This window comes from Canis aureus, chromosome 8 (genome assembly GCF_053574225.1).
Source record: "Canis aureus isolate CA01 chromosome 8, VMU_Caureus_v.1.0, whole genome shotgun sequence".
Classification (NCBI taxonomy): Eukaryota; Metazoa; Chordata; class Mammalia; order Carnivora; family Canidae; genus Canis; species Canis aureus.
In genome coordinates, this window is record NC_135618.1 from 53,497,134 (window position 1) to 53,525,054 (window position 27,921).

At 40.7% G+C, this 27,921-nt stretch overlaps 1 protein-coding gene across 8 annotated transcripts in view; it reads right to left on the reverse strand.

Annotated features, from left to right (window-relative positions):
* Positions 1 to 27,921, reverse strand: part of DNAH3 (dynein axonemal heavy chain 3) — a 166,069-nt gene that overhangs the window by 123,394 nt on the left and 14,754 nt on the right. For all 8 annotated transcript variants that reach the window (XM_077906863.1, XM_077906864.1, XM_077906865.1 and 5 more), the window contains 8 exons: positions 24,130 to 24,255; positions 22,751 to 22,946; positions 20,864 to 21,043; positions 16,566 to 16,702; positions 13,420 to 13,525; positions 13,052 to 13,230; positions 6,897 to 7,081; positions 5,567 to 5,690 (listed from right to left, as the gene is read on the reverse strand). In XM_077906863.1, the coding sequence (XP_077762989.1) occupies positions 5,567 to 5,690; positions 6,897 to 7,081; positions 13,052 to 13,230; positions 13,420 to 13,525; positions 16,566 to 16,702; positions 20,864 to 21,043; positions 22,751 to 22,946; positions 24,130 to 24,255 (1,233 nt within the window). The remainder of the gene's footprint in view (positions 1 to 5,566; positions 5,691 to 6,896; positions 7,082 to 13,051; positions 13,231 to 13,419; positions 13,526 to 16,565; positions 16,703 to 20,863; positions 21,044 to 22,750; positions 22,947 to 24,129; positions 24,256 to 27,921) is intronic.

The following is a 27,921-nucleotide window of genomic DNA, read 5'->3' on the forward strand; positions in this document are numbered from 1 at the left end:
ATCAGCAATTGCCCATCCATATTCAAGCCTGGGGAGAATGTGATCTTCTAATGCATTTTATATATATTATCCTACACATATATATAATATATATTTATATATATTTTCTATATATAGATAATATCCTTATTTATCTATTTATTATCCTACATATATATAAAACTTATTATCCTACCTCCCAGAGATGTCTGCTGTGACCCTATTGGCAGTTAAACATTTCCAGATGTTTACCTGTACAGGTAAATATGTATGTGTGTATATATATGAACTCTATATATACCTATTCCATACACACATTATATTTAAAATGTGTGTATATACATATTATTTAGTCATCCATTAGATACTTATTGTTGAGGGCTTCATACATTTGAAGGGCTGCTCTAGGCATCAGGGAGACATTTGTAATATATACTATTAAGATCCCTATCCTTCTATTTTAGTTTGGGGAAACCTAGATAAGAAACATATGGATTACAAAAATCAATGCCCAGAAATCAATGGCATTCCTATACACTAACAATGAGACTGAAGAAAGAGAAATTAAGGAGTCAATCCCATTTACAATTGTACCCAAAAGCATAAGATACCTAGGAATAAACCTAACCAAAGAGGTAAAGGATCTATACCCTAAAAACTATAGAACACTTCTGAAAGAAATTGAGGAAGACACAAAGAGATGGAAAAATATTCCATGCTCATGGATTGGCAGAATTAATATTGTGAAAATGTCAATGTTACCCAGGGCAATTTACACATTTAATGCAATCCCTATCAAATTACCATGGACTTTCTTCAGTTGGAACAAATCATCTTAAGATTGTGTGGAATCAGAAAAGACCCCAAATAGCCAGGGAAATATTAAAAAAGAAAACCAGAGCTGGGGGCAGATTTAATGTTGTACTACAAAGCAATCCCTATCAAAATACCACGGACTTTCTTCAGAGAGTTAGAATAAATTGTTTTAAGATTTGTGTGGAATCAGAAAAGACCCCAAATAGCCAGGGGAATTTTACAAAAGAAAACCATATCTGGGGGCATCACAATGTCAGATTTCAGGTTGTACTACAAAGCTGTAGTCATCAAGACAGTGTGGTACTGGCACAAAAACAGACACATAGATCAATGGAACAGAATAGAGAATCCGGAAGTGGACCCTGAACTTTATGGTCAACTAATATTCGATAAAGGAGGAAAGACTATCCACTGGAAGAAAGACAGTCTCTTCAATAGATGGTGCTGGGAAAATTGGACATCCACATGCAGAAGAATGAAACTAGACCACTCTCTTTCACCATACACAAAGATAAACTCAAAATGGATGAAAGATCTAAATGTGAGACAAGAGTCCATCAAAATCCTAGAGGAGAACACAAGCAACACCCTTTTTGAACTCGGCCACAGTAACTTCTTGCAAGATACATCCACAAAGGCAAAAGAAACAAAAGCAAAAATGAACTATTGGGACTTCATCAAGATAAGAAGCTTTTGCACAGCAAAGGATACAGTCAACAAAACTAAAAGACAACCTACAGAATGGGAGAAGATATTTGCAGATGACGTATCAGATAAAGGGCTAGTTTCCAAGATCTATAAAGAACTTCTTAAACTCAATACCAAAGAAACAAACAATCCAATCATGAAATGGGCAAAAGACATGAAGAGAAATCTCACAGAGGAAGACACAGACATGGCCAACATGCACATGAGAAAATGCTCTACATCATTTGCCATCAGGGAAATACAAATCAAAACCACAATGAGATACCACCTCACACCAGTGAGAATGGGGGACATTAACAAGGCAGGAAATCACAAATGTTGGAGAGGATGCGGAGAAAAGGGAACCCTCCTGCACTGTTGGTGGGAATGTGAACTGGTGCAGCCACTCTGGAAAACTGTGTGGAGGTTCCTCAAAGAGTTAAAAATAGACCTGCCCTACGACCCAGCAATTGCACTGTTGGGGATTTACCCCAAAGATTCAGATGCAATGAAACGCCAGGACACCTGCACCCCAATGTTTATAGCAGCAATGTCCACAATAGCCAAACTGTGGAAGCAGCCTCGGTGTCCATCGAAAGATGAATGGATAAAGAAGATGTGGTTTATGTATACAATGGAATATTACTCAGCCATTAGAAACGACAGATACCCACCATTTGCTTCAACATGGATGGAACTGGAGGGTATTATGCTGAGTGAAGTAAGTCAATCGGAGAAGGACAAACATTATATATTCTCATTCATTTGGGGAATATAAATAATAGTGAAAGGGAATAGAAGGGAAGGGAGAAGAAATGTGTGGGAAATATCAGAAAGGGAGACAGAACATAAAGACTGCTAACTCTGGGAAACGAACTAGGGGTGGTGGAATGGGAGGAGGGCAGGGGGTGGGGGTGAATGGGTGACGGGCACTGAGGGGGGCACTTGACGGGATGAGCACTGGGTGTTATTCTGTATGTTGGTAAACTGAACACCAATAAAAAATTAATTTATTAAAAAAAAGACTCCTAACTCTGGAAAACGAACTAGGGGTGGTGGAAGGGGAGGAGGGCGGGAGGTGGGGGTGAATGGGTGACGGGCACTGAGGGGGGCACTTGACAGGATGAGCACTGGGTGTTATTCTGTATGTTGGCAAATTGAACACCAATAAAAATAAATTTATTATAAAAAAAGAAACATATGGATTGATGAATGGGTGGGTGAATGGATAGATGGATGGATAAATTCATACATAGATAAATATAAGATGAAGTATTTCTGATAGACATAAAAACTGAAAAAAATAAAACAGGGCAGAGTGCCTAGTGGGTGGAAGTAGAGGGCTACTTTAGCTAGAATGATCAGGGAAGATCTTTTTTACAACAAAGAAGGTCACACATTTAATTCTCCCTTTTTCTAACAAGGTAGACTATATTATATAGTGTTATGCTATAATTGCTTAGCACATTATAGTTTCCAAAGTACTTTCATGTCCACAATATATACATATGTATATATTTCATACAATAATACAGTCATTAGTAAATAGGAGGCACTCAGGAAACTAGGTTGAGTAAGTCCCAAAATGTATTTGAGGGACTACCTGGAGTCTGAGGGAGGATAATTTAGGGATTTAAAAATGGTGGATTGGTCAGAATTCTGGCATGAAATGGAATTCTTTCCAGTGTTCAAAGAGAGAGGCTTTAATGAAGGGACTATCTACACAGATAAGATATAGGTAGCTTCCGAGGGAAGCCACTATGACCTCTAGGGCCAAAGGAGCAGTGGGAATGGAAACCATGGAGAAGCAAGACTTGTCATCCAGGAGGGATGAAGCTACTGCCACAGCTCCAGGGCTAAACAGTGAGGGAAAGGAGAAAAAGTCATCACTCTCCAAACTCCTGAGCCTCTCTGCTGGTGGAGCCCTGTCTGGATCCAACAGACAAGGGAGACAGAGGCTAGACTATGGGTGTCAGTTGACTAGGCACTAAGTGGACAGAGGAGGAAGAAGGTGTAAGAAGGAATTGAGGGTTGGGTGTGGGGATTAGAAAATGGGGAATAATTAGTGCCGAAGCAAAAAATTAATGTGGCTGGTAAAATAGGTCAAGTTTCTTTCTTTCTTTTTAAGTTCTATATATTTGATAATAAATTTGGATTAAGAGAGAGCAAGAGCAAGGAGAGGGAGAAACAGATTTCCCACTGAGCAGGGAGCCCCATGATGTGGGGCTCGATCCGAAGGACACTGAGATCATGACCTGAGCCCAAGGCAGATGCTCAACTGACTAAGCTACCCAGGTGAGGTAATGGAGTTGCTTTCACAGAAGACAAATTAAATGAACATTGCTCAGCCCCCCCTCACATACTGTTCTCAAGATTAATGCAAAAATGATGGATGTGAGGTTTAAGCATTCCGTAAAGAGAGGGCTGAGCCCAGGGCTTCAGATTTCTCCTGGAGCCCTCCTCTGCTAAATTCTGCTATGGAGAGTGGAGGAACCAGTAGGTGTCATCAGGGTGAGAGTTGCCCCTCCAAGAGCAGATAGCCAGTGTTCTCCTCTCATCATAAATGACAGTTCCCATTTCTCCCAGAGTCACCCCTTACTCCCCTGAACTTTAACAACACTTATTGATTTTAAGTAGTGTGACAGCACTGCTCCAAAAGTATACTCGCAAGGCTGTGGTTTATCAGTGAAGCATTTTTTCTCCCCAAAGAAGTCATCGTTCAAGGTATGAAGGTAGCAGACAGCTTTTGAATTCCTACCATGTGCTAGGTACCACTCAGGCACAATCTCAGGTCATCTCACTTCATCCTTTTGCACAATGAGAACTCTCACAAAAAGATATGATCTGAGATGGGCTCAGTTATCCAATTTTCCAGATGAGGACACTGAGGCTCAAAAAGATAAAGAAACTTGCTCCTGTTCATCTAACCTACAAATCAGTTCCATGATGGAGGCTGTACATAAGGGGACATGGGGTAAATGGGGACACTGTACTTTCTCAATTTTGTTGTGAATTTAAGACTGTTCCAAGAAATAAATTTATTTTATTTTATTTTATTATTTTTTAAAATTTTATTTATTTTATTAATTAAAAAATATCAGTAGCACCCATTTGGCTAAAATTTCTGGGTAGAGAGAGAAGAAGGTTGCTGGAAGTGTGTACACACATCCACTTTTGTTGTTGCTGTTGTTGTTTTTTTCTGGATAGCAGACCTAGGCCATATTTTGAAGGCAGTGAATAAATAGTTTTCTCCTTCAGTCCAAACTCCCATTCTGTGTAGAAATCCCTGCTTTTATCTACTCGTTTCCTTTCTTGTGAGTATTTACAGGGATTGTAAGATCCAAAATTAGGCTGGGGGCCATTCATGTATGAAGGGGATAGTAACTGGTAAGACCCTACTGTTCATAAACCTAGTGTTACAAGCTGGGATGGCCATTAGTGCATGTATGTCTTTGCCATCTACGTGGCTCTTGACCCACTTCGCTTGACATTGTTTGATTTTTCAGTAGGTCTGTATTTTCTCTGCCCCTGGATCAAAATTTTTATTTAGTGTGCAAACACATTTAACATGTCTGGAATACAGCACAGCACATAGTAAAAATCTGTAAAAAAAAAAAAAATCCTAGTTGAATTGACAAATAATGAATGAATAAATTATATAGCCACATTAGTACTGAACAAAACCAGCTGCCAAACAGGCCATCTCTCAGCCTCCTACCATGCCTCTATGATCCCTGTCTTGCTATCTCACAAATCTGTGATCTCTAATGTAAGGGGGATGATTTTGCTATTATTATTGTGAGGCCATTATGCCATGCCACTATTTTTGTCTTTTTCTCTCTGCACTGCCAAATTCCAATTGTTCAAGGCAGGGAGGGAAGGCACTGGCAGGGTCACTAGAGTGAATGAAGCAGGCTTAAAGAGAACATCCCTCAGTGGGAAACAAAAGAAAATTCTTTCTCTACCAGTTGTTTCCAGCCTTCGCCCACGCATTGCTGTGGGGGGGCTCTGAGCAGAACCAGGAACCTACAGCATGTTATCCAGTGGGTATCATTTCTAAAACAATCTCACACTCTTTCTGTACCTTTTAATGAGGTCCATCTCAGCCTGATCCCTCTTGCTAAGGAGCAAGTTTCGGCTGTTTTCAAAGATATCTTCAATCTGGTCTGGCCAGAGGAACAGAGTGCTGTTCAACTTGATATCCTCTTCTGCAAAACACATACAGTCAGCTCCAGGACACTCCTCAGCATAGGTCAACATGCAGGGAGTTAATTCAGCAGAACAAAAGGTCAACAGAAGTGGGTGAGGGGGTGGCAACGAATGGATGGGCCCATTATGGATGAATGATAACCAACATTTATGGAGCACTTACCAAATGCCAGGCTAGAAAGGCAATGGTATTGTCATCCTTGTTTTTGCAGATGGAAAACAAAGGTTAGCCAAGTAGTCAAGATCACACTGCTAGAAGGTGGCAGGGACGACTTCAGTCCCAGGTCTAACAAACTCCAAAGCCGATGTTCTAACCATTGTGCTTCACTGCGTTCCCAGGCTAGGTTTGGGTAGAGTAGAAACCTGGGCTCATGTTCTGATTCTCCTCTTTAAACTGTCACCATCTGAGTCCCAGTCTCCCTTTTGGTTAAATGTCAGTAATAAAATCAGTGCCAGATCCCCTGCTCATCCTAAGACTCTGGTCAGCTGAAATATCCTGGGTTCCCTCTGTACCCTTGGGAACTTAGGAAGCAAAGGTCCAGTGTGTGTTCACATGGTCAAGGGCACAGCTCATGAATATGTGGGTTGGCAGGGCATTGCTTTCCACTCCCAGTCCCCATCTCTCCATTCCATCACTCTTCCCCACAAACACCATGAATACCAGGTAATTCACAGATGGAAGAAGGATCTGAAAACTTAGCTTGTGGACACTGTATCAGTTTTTCCTTCAGAACCTGGTCCCTACAAAACTCTACCTTGGCCCAATAAGCCTTGAAGGGGCCCTAGCCATTTCTTTCCTTTTAAGATATACAGGGGCATGAAGGAAAGTGCCCTGGCCTCTCCGCAAAGGTGGAATTGCATTAAGATTATAGATGAAATAAATCTATCCATTTATAAAGGGACTCTGCATTTGGAAGTGACTTTTTCAGAAACACCAGACACAGATATCAAGAAAGGCATCTAAGAACTCATCAAGTCCCTAGATATTTCTTCTTTTAGCTTAACAATAAGATCCCTTTTGTTTGATTCAAATTTCTTTGTGTAAAAGTGTGGAAATTAGTGCCTTTAATATATGGGGATGCTTGAAAAGCAGCTCTCCCAAAATTGACATTTAGTGGTAGGATTACTAACTCTCCTTCCTGACTCCTTATTTCTAAAAATATAAATATACATTTGCATATAAGTCTACAGGGTGTTGGACTTACGGGGTAGGTCTGCATAATCCATCAAGAACTCTAACCGTTCAATTGCATCTCTAAGTTGCTTCCTGAGTTTGAACACGGTGACATTACTGGATTTCTTTAAGAATTCAATGAGGAATACCAGCTCCTCAGTGTTGGCAGGAATCTCACTGACTTTGTCTGCGATGATATTGTACTGATTACAAATGCTACAGGGAAAGAAACAGCCACCATCACCATTATCACCTAAAATCACTTTCTTATAAAATCTATTATGCTAAACAGGCATGATTCTTATTTGTCAACTAGAATAATGGTTTCCAACTTTTCTCTACCTGCAAATCCATGATGGGTAATATTTACATGCACACCACACTCAATAATAAAAACAGTAGTAAAGGAAATAATATCTCATGGGTTTACTATGTCCTATGCCCCATTCTAATCACTGAATATATATTGGCTCATTTAATCTTCACAACATTCTAAGGGGTAGGGACGATTATCAACATTTTAGAATGGAAGAAAGTAAGGCTGAATAACTTTATCCAAAGCAACATGGTGTGGAGGTATCAGAGACAAGATGTGAACTTGGTTCAATCAGTTCCAAAGCTTGTACTCTTAATAAATGTACCATGGGTAGAATCCAGATTTAGACAAAAACAACATGAATACCACCATCACTACCACCACCAATAGTGACTCTTTGAATTTTATGTTGAGCAGAGCACTAAATTAATTGGTAATCACTACTCTTCACAGTATGTCAGCAAATTTATCCTCATGTGCTAGGAGTAGTTCCTAGATGATAAAGAGAAACTGACATTCAACCACTGGATCTAACTGCCCACTTCCCAAACACAAGACTATGAAAAAGGGTACTACTATAAGGATAATTCAAATTTATACAAAAGCCAATGATGACTATCATCAGTATTTTAATTATAATTAAGAACAAATTATCTGCAATACATCCATGCCTAGCACACAGTGGCCTTCAAGAACTGTTAGCAAATTGCTCTCACAGTGTTTGTTATTAGTCTGATCATTACACTGATCATTACATGTTGACGTTCATAAATTACAGATAAAAACCACTCCTCTCAATATTGAAGTCCTCAATATTTTTTTTGTTTTTATTTTTTTAATTGAAGTATAATTGACACTCAATAATTCTTCTTAATGTAAGGAGACCTCACCATAATGAAGCTAATTTTAACAAACTGAAGAAAATAGGATTAAAACATCTTTGCAGATGCTGCCAAGACTTTAGAAATGATTTTTTATGTAATTTAGAAGATTTCTGCAGAGAAAAATTAACTACTGCACAACATAGGTTCAATACTGTAGATTAGAAGTATTTTCCAGTTCTTGGACTCTGAGCTACATTACATGTCGTTTCCTTTGTATTTTTAGTTGGGTATCTTACTAGTCAGCTTAGGCTACCACAACAAAATATCACAGACTGGATGACCTAAACAACAGAAAATTATTTTTTCACAGCTCTGGAGGCTGGGAAGTCCAAGATCAACGTACCAACTAATTTGGTTCCTGGTGAGGGCTTTCTTGCTGGCTTGCAGACAGCTGCCTTTCTCATTGTGACCTCATGTGGTAGAGGGGGAAAGAGTTCTGGTGTCTCTTCCTCTTCTTATTAGGGCAATAGCTCTATTGGATTAGGGCTTCATTCTTGTGACCTCATTTAACCTCATCATCTCCTTATAGGCCTTGGTTTCAAATAGTCACTAGACACTAAGGCTTTGCTGTAGACTGAATGTGTCAAGTCTCTGAGGGCAGAGAAGATATCCCCCTTAATTATTCCCAGAAGCCAGTGCCTTGCTGGCACAGAGCAGGCACCTTCTGAGTACTTAGATAAATGAAATCTAGTCTTTTATAACAGCTGAGTGACTGCTCCTGCTGGTGAAGGGCTCTGTGATGTCTCAGGGACACACTGGCTGAACTGGACCAGAACCCAAGATAGCAGGGTAGCTAGGAGGGGTACAGAACAAAGAAGGACAGTTCAGTCAACAGCAAATATAGTTACGTGATTGAGTTGCAGTTAGTGTGAAGTGGGAAGCAGGGATGAGTATCACTTTCAGGAGCAGCAAATAAAACTGTATTTGCATATCCCTTTATGCTCTTTCCTCCTTCCAACTGTCTAGGATGTCAACATTGAGAATGACCTTGAAAGCTACATGTTAAAGATGTAAAGTCACCATATGCTTGAATTTCTGGATGTACATAGTAGGTCTCCCCCACCAATCTGGAGCTACCCTGAGAAGAAATAAAACTTCCAGGGATCCCTGGGTGGTTTAGCAGTTTAGTGCCTGCCTTGGGCCCAGGGTGCGATCCTAGAGTTTTAATCCTGGGATCGAGTCCCATGTCGGGCTCCTGGCATGGAGCCTGCTTCTCCCTCCTCCTGTGTCTCTGCCTCTCTCTCTCTCTCTATGTCTATCATAAATAAATAAATAAATAAATAAATAAATAAATAAATAAATAAATCTTAAAAAAAGAAATAAAACTTCCTTTTTTATGGTGAAAAAATTTAGATTTATAGCTGGCTGGACTCAGTTTAGATGATCTCAATTTTGTTGGCAACATCCAAAGCATCAGTCAGGAGCCAGTAGAACATATGCTTTCTTCTCTCCATCAGGCCTGATCAAGGTGTTGACCTTGGCCACATCAATGTCATAGAGCTTCTTCACAGCCTGTTTGATCTGGTGCTTATTGGCTTTGACATCCACAATGAATACAAGTGTGTTGTTGTCTTCTATTTTCTTCATGGCTGACTCAGTAGTCAGGGGGAACTTGATGGCATAGTGATCAAGCTTGTTTCTCCTGAGGGCGCTCTTTTGAGGATATTTGGGCTGCCTTCAGAGAGGCAGGGTCTTGGGTCATTGGAATGTAGGTGACCTACGGATCTTCTTTTTTTTTGTGACTGTGCATGCCTTTCAGCACCACTTTCTTAGCTTTCAAAGCCTTTGCTTTGGTTTCAGCTTTGGGAGGGGCAGGGGCGTTTTTCTTCACCTTTGGTGCCATCTTCGTGAAAGGGCAGAATAAAACTTCTTTAGTGTTCAGTCATAACATTTTAAAAAAGACTTTACTTATTTATTTGAGAGAGCACGAGTAGGGGGCAGAGAGAGGGAGAAGCAGGCTCCCCACTGAGCAGGAAGCCTGATATGGGCTTGATCCCAGGATCCTGGGATTATGACCTGAACTGAAGGTAGATGCTTAACTGACTGAGCCACCCAGGTGTGCCTCAGTCATGACATCTTAAGTCTATTCATTACAGCATCTAGTCTAGCCTAATATAGGTGGAGCCTCTTAGTCTAATAGACTCTTACCTGATGAAACTCCAACCTTCCTCCCTTTTGTATGAGAATTCAGAGGATAAATAGTATGTGGCTACTAGATATCAGCTTCTTGCCAAGGCCCAGAAGGGTGGTAGCAAACCCAATACCCGTTAGATTCTCTAAAAGGTCCTCAATATGGGTCATTGATAGGAGGCATCTGACCAACAGAACACCTTAATATTCAGGGATAAGCTGAGGACAAAAAGCCTTGCTTTCTACATATAGAGATGATGTTATTTAAAATGTAAAAGGCCAGAGGTCCCATAAGCACAGGGCTATTCTCTCGTGTAGGAGATGGCATAAAGGAGACTAATAAATCTTGATTAATCTGTGGCTTCTACCTGCTGTCATTATTTGGATAACAGTTCTCACATTGAAGGAAACAAGCAGCTGGACCATAAGGATAATTTTATGTGAATCTATGTAGGTCCTTGAATTTTTGGTCAATATTCCAGGTCCTTGCTTTAGCAGCCTTAAACCTATGTACCTGTAGTGGGTATGAATGGCATGCCCACTTTCTTACCAATGTACTCCAAAGTGTCCTCCTTTCCTTTATGTGCAGAGTACTCCACATTCTAGGGTACACGTAGTCACTGGCAACAGTAAGGCACCCCACTCCCAGCAATGACAGGACAATGAAGTGGCAAGGACAGAGTTTGGGATGAGAAGACAAAATTCAAACCCATCTGCTTAGGAAAGCGAATTTTTCTTTCTGGGCCTCATTTTCTCCTCCATTCAGTAAGGGACCTTATATCAGTCTTACCTACTTGTGGGGTGGTTGAGAAAGCCAAATGAGTCAGAGTCACCATTTTTAAGGCAGGAAGAAAGAAGCTCAGCCACCAACCTGGGGTTTCCACATCCTTAGAAATCCTTGGGTTCATAAGGAGACCTTTATTTTCACTTATATCTAAAAGGTCTAAGGAAATTATATTGATGAAGGAACTTATTTTTTTTTAAGATTTTATTTATTCATGAGAGACAGAGAGAGAGAGAGAGAGAGGCAGAGACACAGGCAGAGGGAGAAGCAGGCTCCATGCACCGGGAGCCCGACGTGGGATTCGATCCCGGGTCTCCAGGATCGCGCCCTGGGCCAAAGGCAGGCGCCAAACCGCTGCGCCACCCAGGGATCCCCTGAAGGAACTTATTTTGATGAAGATGGATGCACTGACCAGCCAAGGCACCATGTTGCTTTCACTTAACATGAACAAAAGAACTACTGCTTACAAAATAAATTTTCTTTGAAGCTCAAACTTCCCAAAGAAAGTGTCCTACTAGATTGAAGTAGTTCTATGTCCTGGTCCCAAATTTTTATTCTATAGGCAGATACTGAAGATACAAGAGGTGAAGTCAGAGGACACACAGCTAGTAAATGGAAGGTCTTAGATTCAAAACCAAATCTTCTGGCACTCAAACCAGGAATCCTATCATTTCATCACTCTATGAGAAAGCTGAATGTGGGGAGTGTGGTGGTGGAAAGTATGGACTTTGGGGTCAAAATAAACTAGGTTAAGCCCTGTAATGTGCCACTTGCTAACCTCTCAGGAGTCTCAGTTTTTTCACTAGCATAATGGAGAGAATAGTGAACCATCTTCTGGGGTTGTTGTAAAGACTTGATTAGATCTATAGTGTTCAGAATGCTTATACAGTGCCCAGACTGTTTCCAGACATGTGCTGGAAAAATGGTAGGTTATTATTATCTCAAATTTGCTCATGAGGTTCTGAAATGTATTCTGTAAACTTAAGGTACTAGAAAATGCTAAAATTTTATATATTTATATATATAACATTGTTATAATATTAATATGTTGTATTATTCATTATATATATATAATATAATACAATCCCTCAACATACAACATATGTTGTATGTTGAGGGATAATACAACATATAATAATACAACATATAACAATATTAGTAGTGGCCGTGCTTACTAACTTGTCTTAGTCTACAGTTAAAAGCACTCTGGAGAGCTAGAATAACATGGATTAATCATTTTGCAACTTTCATATAGTTATACCATGGCATTTGGTTCAGGGCTACATAAAATACCCAAGTCAGGCTGGTGTCACATGGGCCAGGATCTTTGAGGTAACTGGAAAGGGAGAAACCACTTCCCCCTCTGGATGGAAACCTGGGAGGTATAAGCATGGAGCTGCTAGGTCCTTGACTGGAGAGTGCCTGTCAGAGAATGAAGGCTGAGTAGAGGGAGACAGTCTATATCCCTAATTGCAGCGTGGAGGGCCTGAATCTAGCAATTTCTGAACTTTTCAACACGTGAGCCCCAGACACCCCTTTTCACTTTAGCCAGTCTATCTGGGCTTCTATCCCTTAGAACCAAAAACATCTTCACTAATATATAGTCATTGGTGAAATGAAGGTACCACATTGAGCTGAAGATCGAATGACAGACTCCTCTGACCTATACACCAGAAGCCCACACAGGAGTGATTCCAGAGGGTGCCAGTAAGCACCTTGTGTCTCTGAATGTGTGCTTGATGGCCGGGGAGAAGGCCTGTGGCCTCAGACAGCCAAGTCCATGACGTGGCATCTCCCTAAAGATGCCTCCAAGAAAGCAAAGGCTGAGGGATCAGAGATGGACAGCTGCCAGATGTTTTCTTCCTTTCTGCTCCAAACCCCACATAGTATTCTCTCTTCTGTTCACCATCTAGCCTGAACCTGAATTCCTCACTACCCTCTCTCTGGAGCAGAAACGACCTAAGCTAGAATTTCTGTCTGGTCATTGCTGGAAGGTACAAGTTCTGGCTACTTTTCCATTCTCCCATTCATGCCAAATATTGTTGCTCTCTCTGTGTCCATAGGAACAGTACCTGGTATTGGTGTCCCGGTTTACTTCCACTTGGAATTGAATCAGACGGTCTTTAAGATTTTGGGCTCGCTCACAGAGGTCATAATTTAAGGTCATGGTGTCAAGGCAGAACATGGCCAAAGGCACGGTAATGTGCATTGATGCAATTTCATTTCTCCGTTTTTTTATGCTACTGATCCTCTGCAGAAAGGAGCACAGTCAGCAGCTTGATTTGCCTTTAGCCTTCATGCACTTGCCCCCAGCTGCACCCCCAGCCAGCCGAGTCCAATGCTGACCACGGCATATATACTAACAAAATATACTGACTACGTATTGGATTGGCAGCAGCACAAGTCACCAAGATATGAAATAACAAGTGATATTTCCTACCGTCACAAAATCCTCAATTTCATGATTTTCTTTCAGGAACGCAGTGATGTTTTGTTCTGCCATGTTATCCAATAAGTCATCATACTTTTTGTATACGTTTAAGTATCTTCCATAATCGAAGGGTATAAAATCAGACATGCAAATACAGGTCACCAAATCAGATTAGGAAAAGTAGCAAATGAAGATATAAGATCATAAAAATTAGCCCAAAGCAGGAAAGGGAAATATAATATGGCAAAAAGTATACTGAACTGGGAATTCATAGCTTTGGCTTCAAATTCCAATTTTGCCACTTCCTACCTGCATGAACTTAGAGAAGATATTTCTCTTTTCCAAAGATCAGTGTCTTAAGTGGAAATATATATATTTTTTTATTTGGGGCATTTTTATTTTTATTTATTTATTTTTTAATTTATTTTTTATTGGTGTTCAATTTGCCAACATATAGAATAACACCCAGTGCTCATCCCATCAAGTGCCCCCCTCAGTGCCCGTCACCCAGTCACCCCCACCCCCCGCCCACCTCCCTTTCCACCACCCCTTGTTCGTTTCCCAGAGTTAGGAGTCTTTCATGTTCTGTCTCCCTTTCTGATATTTCCCACTCATTTTTTCTTCTTTCCCCTTTATTCCCTTTCACTATTTTTTTATATTCCCCAAATGAATGAGACCATATAATGTTTGTCCTTCCCTGATTGACTTATTTCACTCAGCATAATATCCTCCAGTTCCATCCACATCGAAGCAAATGGTGGGTATTTGTCATTTCTAATGGCTGAGTAATATTCCATTGTATACATAAACCTTAAGTGGAAATATTAACACCTCAAAGGATTGTTGTAAGGCTTACCTATAATAATGTACATATAAAGAATTGAATACAGTGTTTGATATACAGTCAATATGTAATAAACATTAGTTCCTCTCCCTTCTTCCACCTCTAAAATTCTACGACTAAGTTTTAAGATGAAAATTTGGAACTAATGAATCTAAAATCTAAAATTAAGTTTTCCTGTCTTATCAGATCATGCAAAAATGGCTGGACAGATTTCTCCCAAATGGAGGATGTATCTGGGATGCTATGAGTTGAAAAAAAATTTGAATTAGGGGCATATGGCTGGCTTAGTCTGTGGAGCATAGACTCTGCATCTCAGGATTGTGAGTTTGAGCCTTACATTGGGTATAGAGATTACTTAAAAATAAAGTAATTTGGGACGCCTGGGTGGCTCAGCGGTTAAGCGTCTGCCTTCGGCTCAGGGCGTGATGCTGGAGTCCTGGGGATTGAGTCCCACATCGGGCTCCCTGCATGGAGCCTGCTTCTCCCTCTGCCTATGTCTCTGTTTCTCTCTCTGTGTGTGTCTCTCATGAATAAATAAATCTTAAAAAAAATAAAGTAATTTATTTTTTACTTTTTTAGGGGTACCTGGGTGGCTCAGTTCGTTAAGGGACTGTCTTTGGCTCAGGTCATGATTCCAGGGTCCTGGGGTCAAGCCCTGTATCAGGCTCCCTGCTTAGCGGGGAACCTGCTTCTCCCTCTCCTACTCCCCCTGCTTGTGCTCTCTCTGTCAAATAAATTAATAAAATACTTTTTAAAAAATAAAGTCTTTCTAAAAAGTTTGAATGAAAATAAAGATGACATGAGGGCACCTGGCTGGCTTAGTAGGGCAGTGACTCTTGATCTTGAGGTCATTAGTTCATGCCCCATGATGGAGCCTACTTAAAAAAATTAAAATAATAAGAAATAAAGTAAAATAATAAAATAAAACAAAATAATAAATAAAATAATGCTTAACTATGGAGTAAGCAGAATTAGTTTTGTAGGGCCCAGTGGTACACTTCTAGGAATTGGCCAATACTTCAGAGATTCTAAAACTGAGACATAGTATGAGGAGCAGTCAGTCCAAAAAGACAAACTATGTGTCAGACTCCAAAAACAGAGGAAACAGAGGTTTCAAATAGATGCCCCCACATCAAATTCATAAGGACATAGCTTCCAAATCTGAGTCTATGATTTTCAGACTAGATTTGAAGTAGTTCTCAACTGGGGGTGATCTGACCACTCAGGGGTCATTTGGCCATGTCTCAGGATGCTTTTAGTTGTAATGGCTGTGGGAGGATCCTATTGGCATCTAATGGGTATAGGTCAGGGATGCTGCTAAACATCCTACCATGTACAGCAGCTCCTCACAATCCAGAGTTTTCTGGCCTAATATGTTGACAGAGCTGCATTGAAGAAACCCATGTATTCTGGTTTGCCTGGGATCACCCAGATTTATTTGTTGTGCCATGGCAATTGTTAATAAAGCCTTCTTCAGGGATGCCTGGGTGGCTCAGCAGTCTGCCTTTGGCTTAGGGCATGATCCCAGAGTCCTGGGATCGAGTCCCACGTTGGGCTCCCTGCCTGGAGCCTGCTTCTCCCTCTGCCTATGTCTCTGTCTCTCTTATGAATAAATAAATAAAATCTTTTAAAAAGTTAAAAAAAATAAAGCCTTCTTCACTCTCAAAGTGTCTCAGTTTGGAAGCTGTATTATCTGATTACCCTAAACTAGGGACTGCTCACATGAGCAACTGTGAGATATTCTACAGTACAATAATTAAGGAGCATTCAGATAACTAGTCCTCAATCCCCTTTCTTTAATTCTCAATTCCAAAAAGCTCTGAAAACAGAAAGCCACTTCAAAATTCACTTGATAGCAAAAGCTGGTCTAAATTAATATGAGGCTACTTGGCTGAATATTCATACTTTTCACTGTAGAAATATCAATACATTTAATTAAGGGGTGCTTCCTGAGGTCTTGTTGAAACTGGATCATAATATATGATATATACTTTTATACATTATATAAAAGTATATTGTTACTTTTCTAAAATCCAGAAATTTCTAAATACCAAAACCTATCCAGCCTCACAGCCTTCAGATAATGGAGGTGGACCTGTAACTAAGTTTGAATTCTTGTTCTCCTATTTATTTGCTGTATAATGTTGGGAAAGCTTCCTCACCTGTAAAGTGGAGATAAAGAGTAATACCTATGTAAGTATTGGGCTATTCTCACTATGTATACATTTCTGATATGTGGGAACAGTGATTGTAAATTGATGACAAACAAATCCATAACAAAATGGCTTAAGTTACAACTAAACCTACTTACTTGCGGGGTCCAACTTGATTCTTCTGAAATACCTCAAAGGTTTGATCCACAAAATCAGAAACTAGTTTTTCTTCAGTGTTAACGGTTCCAAGAATCAGATTATAGCCTTTCAACTCTGGGAACAGGACAGATTCCACCTAAAGAATAGAAATTGTTTTGGTGTCACAAGACAGCCACACAACATTAAGAAAGGAAATGGCAGGGATCCCTGGGTGGCGCAGTGGTTTGGCGCCTGCCTTTGGCCCAGGGCACGATCCTGGAGACTCAGGATCGAATCCCACGTCGGGCTCCCTGCGTGGAGCCTGCTTCTCCCTCTGCCTGTGTCTCTGCCTCTCTCTCCCTCTCTCTGTGTGACTATCATAAATAAATAAAAATTTTTTAAAAAAAAAAAGAAAGGAAATGGCACCAAAATGTAAAATCTTTTGCAACAGACACATTTCCAGGGACACCAGTTTACATTTTCACTCTTTTTCCTCTTGGATAGCACCAGAATCACCCTTCTGTTCCCTTGACCTCTCTCCTCTCCCTCTTTTTGGGTTAATCATCTTTCCCTTCATTGAACTTTCAAGTCTCTGGTCCATGGAGAGTCCCCATGGACCTCAGTTAGGATGTGAGGTTTCCCTGCTTAAAGTAGAATGTGACCTGAGCCGAAGGCAGATGCTTAAATGACTGAGCCACCCAGGTGCCTCTCAGGTTCTTTAACTTCTTAATGGCATAAGTGTGTCCCTGAGAAATGTTCTCATTTGTATGACTCATGAAGACGGCCATGTCCCTGCTAGGGACCCACTGTCCTCCTTACTGAGAAAGTTAAGTGATTGGTCCCAGAAAAGACTGTCAGAGTGCTCTACTTACAGTAGTTATGTACCATGGATGAAAATGCACTGATTTAGAAAGGGGGAAAAGCTAATGCAAATAGTCTGTGTCCTCCCTCTTTGGACAATCTAAAGGTTTTTAAGCCAGTGGAGGAATAATTTCTTTGCTGTGGCCACACTGCAGACAGTGGTTGAAAGCAAAGAAATGGAGGATCTGGCATTGGTCAAGCATACAGATGAAATGGTTTAGGGATACATAATTGGTATATCCAGACCATGCAAGAGATTACATGTGGGCAGCATAAGGGATTGTTTCTTGAGAAGAAGTCTTCAGTTGAGAGAGAAAGTAAAACCTTTTACTGTCCTTTAAATGTGGCTTGTTCTCCCATGCCCTGTAGAGTAGTCTGTAAAACTAAACAGAGATCAATGGTGCCTTTTCCAGGTAATCATGGTTACCATCTGCTGATCTCCCTAGTTCTCTAGTTCCTGACTTCTTGGTCTTGTCATCACCCTTAGTGCTCACACCTACACGCTTCTCCAAGTTCAGGATTTCCCTGGCACTTAGAGTGAGAAAATTCTCCCATCAGGAGAGAGACTGGCCCAAGTAGACCCCTTCCATAATAATGTATGTGTGTATGTGTGTGTATATTTCTGATCATGAAAGTAATGCATTGACATGGCTGCTAATGCTGATTTAAATTTTCCTTTTGCATTTTTAGTTTTAGAAAACCCTTAGTTCACCCCACTTCATTGTATTTATGCCTCTCATTCACCTCTTTTCATTTCAATCAGTATTGTAGCATCCATGTCTCAATTACTAAGACAAGTATTTTCTAATATTTACTTTGGTTTCCTTTAGTAACCTTTTCATAAATAGGCTTCCCTTCTGTACCTTGAAACTGTTATTTTTAAATTTGGGGGGTACCTGGCTGGCTCAGTCGGTGGAGCATAGGATTCTTGATCTCAGGATTGTGAGTTCGAGCCCCACATCGGGTGTAGAGATTAATTAAAAATAAAATCTTAGGGCAGCCCAGGTGGCCCAGTGGTTTAGCGCTGCCTTCAGCCCAGGGTGTGGTCCTGGAGACCTGGGATGGAGACCCACATTGCGCTCCCTGCATAGATCCTGCTTCTCCCTTCTAACTGTGTCTCTGCCTCTCTCTCTGTCTGTGTCTCTCATGAATAAATAAATAAAATCTTAAAAAAAAATCTTAAAAATAAATAAATAAAAGGATACCTGGATGGTTAAGCATCTGACTTGAGCTCTGGTCATGAACTCAGGGTCCTGGGATTGAGGCCTGTCTGTATTGGGCTCCATACTCAGCAGGGAGCCAGCTTCTCCCTCTCCCTTTGCCCCTAACCCCACTCATGTTCTATCCCTCATCCTTGCTCAAATAAATAAAATCTTTAAATAAAGTAAAATTAAAATAAAATTTAACCATAAAAAAGGCAGGTCCGCTAGGGGTTGGGGCTACTGTCTACCTGTTACTCTTCTTAGACTTTTTTTTTAAGATTTTATTTATTTACTCATGAGACACACACACACACACACACAGAGAGAGAGAGAGAGAGAGAGAGGCAGAGACACAGGCAGAAGCAGGCTCCATGCAGAGAGCCCGACGCAGGACTTGATCCCGGGACTCCAGGATCATGCTCCGGGCCGAAGGCGGCGCTAAACCGCTGAGCCACCCAGGCTGCCCCATTCTTAGATATTCTTATTAGATATTCAACCCGAGGGGCTATTTTTTTTTTTTTTTAAGTTTCAATATCCAATTCAGAGATAAAATAGTCTATGGGGTTTGAGGCATGAACCAGTGCTGTGGGCATCTCTAGATGGAGAATACTGAACCTAGGCTGCTTTTTCTCACAACCTGATAAAGTGCCATTGGCATTCACTTGGGTCTAGGTTTCAAACCTGGTATACACTATGACCTGTGATTATATCTCCTTGTCATTACAATCCACTAAATCTACTACCATCCCTGCTGATGTTTGCTGGAACAGCCACATGAGTGAGCCCTGGGCTCTCCCAGCCCAGCTGCTTACAAATATTGCTGTGAAAGAGAACTTGAGTGGTATGTACTTTATCTGTCCCCAAGCCCCACACTTATCCTTCCAAATTATAGGGTCTCTTCTTTCATTTCCTTCCTAGGGATATTGATTGTAGAAGAGTTACCCACTGTTTCTTTCCCCTCTGCACACCCAGTTTCTTGTTAACCAGGCTTGGTTGGATTTGAAACCTCAAATTTAGAGTTATCTGGTGAGATTGACTGTAGCATTTGGCCTCATATGCTGCTCTACAGCCCCCAAATCTAATCTTGAGCTTTTAGAATCCTATAAGTATAAGTATAAAAGTATAAGACTGCAAGGAGAAGAGTACTTAAGAGCATCTAAGCATTACACATAATGGCTGGGAAGGGAGGGAGGAGGAGAAAGAGAGAAAAACACCCCACAGTTCCCTTCCCTACGTGGCGCTGGGCACTGGTCTTCTTGACACATCGACCATCCAGAGGGAAATAGAAGATAGAGCACGAGAGAGTCACACTCATGTGGGTGATCCTGGCCAGCAATAAAAGTCTGCTAAGTGTCTGGAATATGATTAGCAATGCCACCCAGGAAAGGAAACTGGAAGGGGTTTGGACCAGGAAGGGAAGCTTTAATTTTCCCTTTGATGCCTTCAGTGGTTAAACAAACTAAATTAGATATCGTTTTATGAAGATTCTTGGTGAGTTCATGGCACTGTTCCATTGTGCAATCAACCTAAGTTGGATATGGCTTGGGACACATCTGCCCCTTTGAAGTTGGATCATGGCCGGCCAGGGTAGGGAGGAAATCTACTTGCTCACAAAGGTTTCCTTTTTTGTAAAGATTTTTTTATTTATTCACGAGAGACACAGAGAGAAGTGCAGAGATATACAAAGAGGGAGGAGAAGCAGGCTCCATGTAGAGAGCCTGCTTGTGGGACTCAATTCCAGGACCCCGGGATCATGCCCCAAGCCAAAGGCAAGACGCTCAACTGCTGAGCCACCCAGGCATCCCTCACAAAGTAATTCTTAATTATGCTCTTATTAAAAGCATAATTCTTGGGATATCTGGGTGGCTCAGTCAGTTAAGCATCCAACTCTTGATTTTGGCTCAGGTCATGATCTCAGGGTCCTGGGATTGAGCCCCATGTCAGGCTCCACACTCAACAGTGAGTCTGCTTGAGATTCTTTCCTTCTCCCCTGCCCCTCCCTCTGCTTGCTCTCTTCTCGCTCTCAAATAAATAAATGAATCTTAAAAAAATAAATAAAAGCACAATTCTCAAATGCATGGACATTTCTTTATGGCCCAAGTTTCCTTTCTGGAGTCAAGGGGGGAGCACATTCAGCATTTATCTCCCAAAGTAAAACTCCTCTAACTAAATACCTTGTAAAAACAGCCGTTTTAAATATATTTTATTCAATAAGTAAATAAAACTATAAACAAATGATTCAGTTGATACTATACCTTGGGGATCTCTCTAGAGTTCTTAATAATTTCCAAGAAAGAGTTGTGTATTAATTCCCAGCAATCATCAAAAGATGGATTAAAGACAATAATGGGTTCAATGACTTCAAGTTTTATTGTGATTAGCTGAGGTAGGAAGAACTCCATCTCTTGGTAGGGCTCCTCAAAATCATTCCCATCCTTTAGGAGATATAAGATATGGTGGCTGTCACAAGGTGGGGCCTTCCAGAATCAAAGGAGTGAATTTTATCCATTCACAGTACGACATGAACACCAGAAATGGAAATGTGGAGTCCCATATACTGTTTATGTTCAAGTAAGGTCTAGGTATGGCTTAGCCCACCCTGACCTCATCCACTCCCCCTTCCCCAAAGCTTTTATTCACTATGCTTACTTTGCTTAGAAATTCTTGCATTAGTATCTTCAAATCCTTTTTATCCTTCAAAATTCAGCTAAAAATTCCCTCCTCTTGGAAGCCTCCCTATTCTCCAGCAAGATACCAATCTCTTCTACTTCTGAACTTCTGAATTTCCATTCCTTCATGATATTTTATCTTTCTCTCTTGCAGATATTTATATGTATATTTTATCTTCTCTACTCTAGCCTCGAGGGCAGGATCTGTGTCTGATCCCTCCAAAATATCCAAGGCAGCATTTAATACATACTTGGTGCTCAATAAAAATTTGTTGACAGAATCCAAAAGCATCAATAGTTATCTATATGCCTCAGATGGAGCCTGCTAATGAGTTAATAGTCTATTTTAAACACTTAAAATGTCAACATTCCTACAACGGAAATATTGGCATGTACAATTTCCTATCAGGCTAGTAACATAAGTTATTTCTCATAAACTACACTGCCTAACAAAATTGTCATAGCACAGCTGTAAAGTACTTGTTTAAGTCAATTATGTTAGACATTTCCAGATCTGTTTGAGGATGATTGATAAACATTTGTTGCATAGCTATCATGTATCAAATATCCATAAATTTCCTCTTCTTTCCCTTTGTATGGAATTTTAGAGTGAGATTTGTTCCTACATCCGAGTCTCTTCTGCTTAGCAAAGTAGATGACTACAGTGACATCTATAGATTGGTTCTTGTTAGAAAGCTAACAGCAGAGTCTAAATTCAGTAGCATTGGCTTCTATATTTTTTTGAGCAAAAGGCCAATTGTTCATCTTTACTTCATTTGGAAAAATACTTAGAATTTAACCTTTTATAACAAGGTAATTTTATATTTTTATTACTCTTTTTTAAGGTAAAATGTGCACATGGCATAAAATCCAAACGAATCTTCCTTGATCCTTAGGCTATCTAAGTTTAGGGAATGCTACTATGTTTTGAAAACATAACATAGGACTTAGTGCTTTTAGCTTTTATTTTGACTTCACTGTAGTAGTTTCATGCAGAAAGTTATTTATTAGGTCAACAAAGCCTTTTGTTTTCAGGGATGCCCCTTTCAAAGAACAAAAAGTGAATATATGCAATGATATACACAATACTCCCTAAATATCAAGCCAAAGACTGATAATAAAACTTTTCAACTCCTTTCTTTAACAGAGAGGATAAAGAAGTGACCTGTTTCCTTCCTATAAGGGGTATGAATTCCATTTTACTCAATCTTTCTTTAAATTTTCTTAGCAACTTCTTATCAACTTCCCCACTTCCAGAGAACTTGGCCAATTTAGTAGTAGTTAATTAACTCAGGAAAGCTTGCTGGGATTCACAGAAATCATTTTAATGAGCATATAATGATCTGATATATGTGATAGTCAAGAATTTTTTTACTTTTTATCCTGGCTTACAGCTGAGAACCAATGTAACGGAATTCTGATGGTCTCAGTTGTTTTCCCCTCAAAAGGGCCTACTGCTGGTCCCCTACATACCTTGTGTATCATGAAAAAGGACATGAGGTCCTCAAGAGACTTAATAACCAAGTCCCTCAGCTGGAGTGACATGAAAGCAGCAATGGAAGCAAAATATTCCTCAATGTTACGAGAAGAGTCATAGTCACTCTTGGGAGCAAAATGGACCCACTGCTCCTTCTTTGAGACAAAAAGCTGGGCACAGGTAGGGATCCACCTGTAAAGACAGGAGGGCATCCGAGTAAGAAGCTTTTCTGAGCTTGGACAAGTCCGATCAGACATTCCCCTCTCTCTGTTGACCAGAAAGATGGCTCAGTTCCCACTAAGCAGCTTTCCAAATTGGTACTTTCATATCCCTGGCCACCCGACCTGTAAACACCTCTTTCCTGGAAAGAAAGAAATAAGATATGAATTGAGGTACTACTCTTCCATTAGCAATACTCAAATACACAAGGGATACTGGTAGCATGTCCTGCTCTAAGAGTCTCTGCTTTCTTCACTATAATCAGAGGTTGTGGTAAAAGGGCATAAGGAACTGGGATGTTCTGTCCAATTTCTCTCCTTGACAAATGCCTGGCCTCTGATTCAGACTTAATAGGAGGAAAGAGAGAGAGAAGAGAAAAAGAAGAAAACGTAAGAAGGGAAACTCCAATGGGACAGTAGCTGCTCAGAAGTTGGTCCTAGAAGTAAGAAAAGCAGAAGCAGAAATGGATGCCTCCTTATTCTTTATTCTTACTTCCCTTGATTCCTAATTTCCAGTGGAAACCACTGGCTTTTTCATCCTATCACATCTCTTTTCTGAATGCTAGAAAAGTACTAGGAATAGCCATAGTTGTAAAGATAAAAACTAGGAGATTTATTGAGCAGCTACTATGTGCCAACAGTTCATATGCATTGTCTCTGATAATAAAAACCCATTGGTGGGTATTACCACCATAATTTCACGTAAGAGGATTTCTCTGACTTTGGACACAGTCCTGCACACATTTGCAAAAGAAAAAGGAATCATCTCAGTTTTGAAAGCTCCCTAACTCTGGAATATTGCAGTTGTTTATCTGGGCCACCTGAACATAAATCATTCAAATGCACTGTCAGGTATCTAGCACAGTCTAACAGACTTCAGAAGGGAAGGGAAGTGGTAACTCCAATAAGGAATGGTAATGAGAGTTTCAAAAAGGCAGAAGGAGACTAGGAGTGAGGGCTGAAGAAGAGTGGACATGGGGAGACACAAAGACTGTCTGGGGATAGAAAGTGCAAAGAAGGGGACAGAGAAAGAGGCCAGTGGGAAGTCAGTAAACTGCAACCTCCAGGCTGGAAACCAGTTTTCACTCCAGAAACACTCTCACTCCAGAGAGTTTATGATACTGTGATGCAGTCCGATTCTGAGGCCAGACACTGACTTGTTGAGAAGGATTTGGCGTGCTTCCATGCAGTGTTTCTGGATCACATCCCAATATTCATGAGGCTGCAGAGGCAACTTTCCTCCCAGTAATTCTGCTGTTCGAACAAACCTGAGGTCTCGAAATCTGCCAAAAGAGAGGGAGAAATGTCCTGGGCTGCAAAGACACTTAAAAATAAATTCTAAGGGCACCTGGGTGGCTTGGTTAAGCATGTCTTCAGCTCAGGTCATGATTCAAAGGCCCTGGGATCAAGCCCTATGTCAGGGCTCCCTGTTCTGTGGGGAGCCTGCTTCTCCGGCTCCTTCTGCCTGCCACTCCCTCTGCTGTGCTCTCTCTCTCTGTCAAATAATTAAATAAAATCTTTTTTAAAAAAATGAATTCTGTAGGATGGGTTCAAAGGGCATATATCCTTATTTTTCAAGGAGAGTGAAACTGTATCTGAAAAATCTGGGAGTCTGAGGAGGGAGTAGAAAGTCCACAGGAACCTTGCAAAGAGCAGATAGATGAACCAACTCAACTGGTATCTGTTGAGCCTTCCTATGTGTTCTACTCTGGGTAACCCATCTGGGGAGTGGGGTTTTGGCACCAACCTGGTATTTGCCTGGCCGGGACCTAGAATATCAAATGGACAAATCAATGTTCTTTAATGTGAAGACAGAGAAGATAGGTCAAGAGAAGCAACACCTTCATGATCAAGTAGGTTCCATCTAATCCTTAGTGTGGCCCTTGAGTGAGCCACTCAGGACAACTTGGAGGACTGCTTTGGTCTAAACAAACAAACAAAAAAACCCTCCATAGACCTACCTGCAATGGCTGGCAGGCTCACCAAGACACACACAGTATCCTGTAGGCACAGTGCCTTACACAAAGCAGACACATGAAAAATATATGTGGAATGAACACATGAATCTCCTTCCTCTGTCTCCTATGAGGCTCTTATCTTCTTCCATTTCTCTCAGATCAATGGATGTGTTGCTCTTTATCATGTCCCCTGAGGCCTCTTTTAGCTTAGAGAGCCACCGTATCTTTTCCTGATGTCTATTCCATTCATTTATAAGTCGGTCTTTTAAATCATCACTATCTTTCACTTCCTCAACTAGATCTTTGCTCACTTTTTCAGCTTGTCTCATTTCTTACTTTTCATTTTCATTGGAATGACCTCTAGGACACTTTTCCTCATCCTTCTTAAATCCCACAGCCTCCATTTTTATTCCTTCTTGGTGAAGGTAGTTAAATTAGTCCCCATCTTGTCTGGCCAGTCACAAAGCACTGTTAGGGAAGGAAGGATAGAACCCAAGACCTCCCTCACCACACATTTGATATCCAACCTGAGTATGGCCCTGTTGCCATCTGGCAATTAAGTTACTTATCTTCAGTCCTAACAGATTTCCTGCAGTGGCTCTTCAAACCACAATTCTCATTATGGCCCCCAAGTCCCTCACCCTTCACTAATTACTAGGTGACTTCTTAGAATTTTTTAAATTAAAATCAAGCAGGTCACAGAGAAAAGCTGTCTGTATCATTTCCTTAACAAATCTTTCGTGGTATTGTTGCTGTTGTTGTTCAACTGACAAAAATCTTCTAAATGGTTTTCGTTCACTTTTGCGTTTGTTGCCTATATAATCTTTAGGGAACTCCTAAAAGCAAGTGGTAAGAATACTATCTTTTCAGAAGCTATAGGTTCAATAATTTGCCATCTTCACTACATGATCAAATTAAATGCACATATACATCTTCTTGGCAGTGAGAATTTGGCAAATTTTACCATCTCTGAAATGGTAGTTTCTAGTTTATTTTTTGAGGCCATAAACATGCTTATAGTTATAGTGGTACCTTCATTTATGGAACAACTACTATATGCCAAAACTGTTCTAGCAACTCATCCAACAAATCCCATGAGGTAAGTATTATTATTATTATTATTCCCATTTTACATATAAAAAAACAGGGACCTAGGGAGATTAACTATTCATTATTGACAAAGCAAGAACCAGAACCCAGGTAGTATAGTTTGAGAGCCCATTCTATAAATTATTACACTATATACTTCTGCCTCATTTTTTTTCAGTGTCCTGACTGGCACCCCCAATGAGTTAGAAAACTGAATTCAATCCAAAGAAGGGAATGTGCTTATTTCATATCATTGGTCAGTTCCAGGCTAGCTTGACTTCCCCCTCAATTCCCTCTGAAAATATAGGTACAACTAAGAATGTGATAAACAAGTAAGTTCTCTAAGAAACAGGGCTCCCTTAAGACTAAACACATTCAAAGCTACAAAGCCTCCCCAAAATAAAATGTCTGAGCTACTGGTAAGTTCAACCAATCAAAATTAAATAAGCATATTTGCCTTTGGATTTTTCTTTTTTTAAGATTTTATTTATTCATTCATGAGAGACACAGAGAGAGAGGCAGAGACACAGGCAGAGGGAGAAGCAGTCTCCCTGTGGGGAGCCTGATTTGGGGCTTGATCCCAGGACCCCGGGATCACACCCCGAGCCAAAGGCAGACGCTCAACCACTGAGCCACCCAGGCATCCCTGGCTTTAGATTTTCTAATAAAAACTCAGATGGTGGTAGTTCATCATGTCATCAGCTTGACTTTTCATTGAACTTGGGTGGCCTTATTCTCCCACCAGGATTTACACCTCCCTTTATGGAACTCCCAAAATGACACTCTCTTCTCTGCAGCTGATGAATGAATAAACTAAACATGGTGCAGCCATGCAGTGGAGTAATATTCAGCTGCAGAAAGGAACAAAATACTGATACATTTTCAATGTCAGATGAACCTTGAAAACATGATACTAAGCAAAAAGCAACCAGACAGGAAAGGTCATAGTGTATGATTCCATTTATATGAAATGTTTGGAATAGGTTAAATCTGTCCAGACAGAAACCAGACTCATGGTTTCCAGGGGCTGAGTAGAAGGCAGAAGGGGGTGGGTGGGAGGAGACCGCTAATGGATATAACATTTCTTTTTGGGATGATGAAAATATTCTTGAATGACGGAGTGGTGAGAGTTGTACAAATATATACTTAGTACAAATATGTATCAAGAACTGTGGCACTGTGCAGTTAAGAAGGGTGAATTTTATGGTGTGTGGATTATACCTCAATTTAGAAAAATGAAAGAAAAAAAAGTGGCTCCTGTATCCTCTAAATTCCTCCACTTGCTGTGGCCAATTTAGTCACTCATGAACATAATTGAGACCACTACTTGCCATCCCTGTGCTGGCATGGAGTTACCTGAGGAACCCTAGGTCCCCCTCCATCTGGATGTCCAAGGCTTGTCAACTCTGACGAGTCCTCCCTGAATGCAGTCTGTTCAAGAGCTCATCTTGCAGGAACCTGGGTGGCTCTGTGATTGAACATCTGCCTTTGGCTCAGGTCGTGATCTCAGGGTCCTGGGATAGAGCCCTGAATGGGGATCCCCGCAGGGATCCTGCTTCTCCCTCTGCCTGTGTCTCTGCCTCTCTCTCTCTCTCTCTGTCTCTCATGAATAAATAAATAAAACCTTAAACAACAACAACAACAAAAAACAGATCTGGGCCTAAGCAGGCTGGCTCCAAGTCTGCTCTGTTCCAGGATGAGCCAGGACTTCAAGATAGGTGCTAGGTATCATGGGAGCACAAAGAAGGGTCATTTCACTGCCCGGAGAGCTGTCACTCACAGTTCATATGCACTTTGGGTCTAGGATTTTCATCATTTCCCTTCAAGGGCAGGGCTACTCACACTGTGCCCAACCTAAAATATTGTCTTTTGTGTGCAAACAATAAAGAAAGGCAAAGAAAA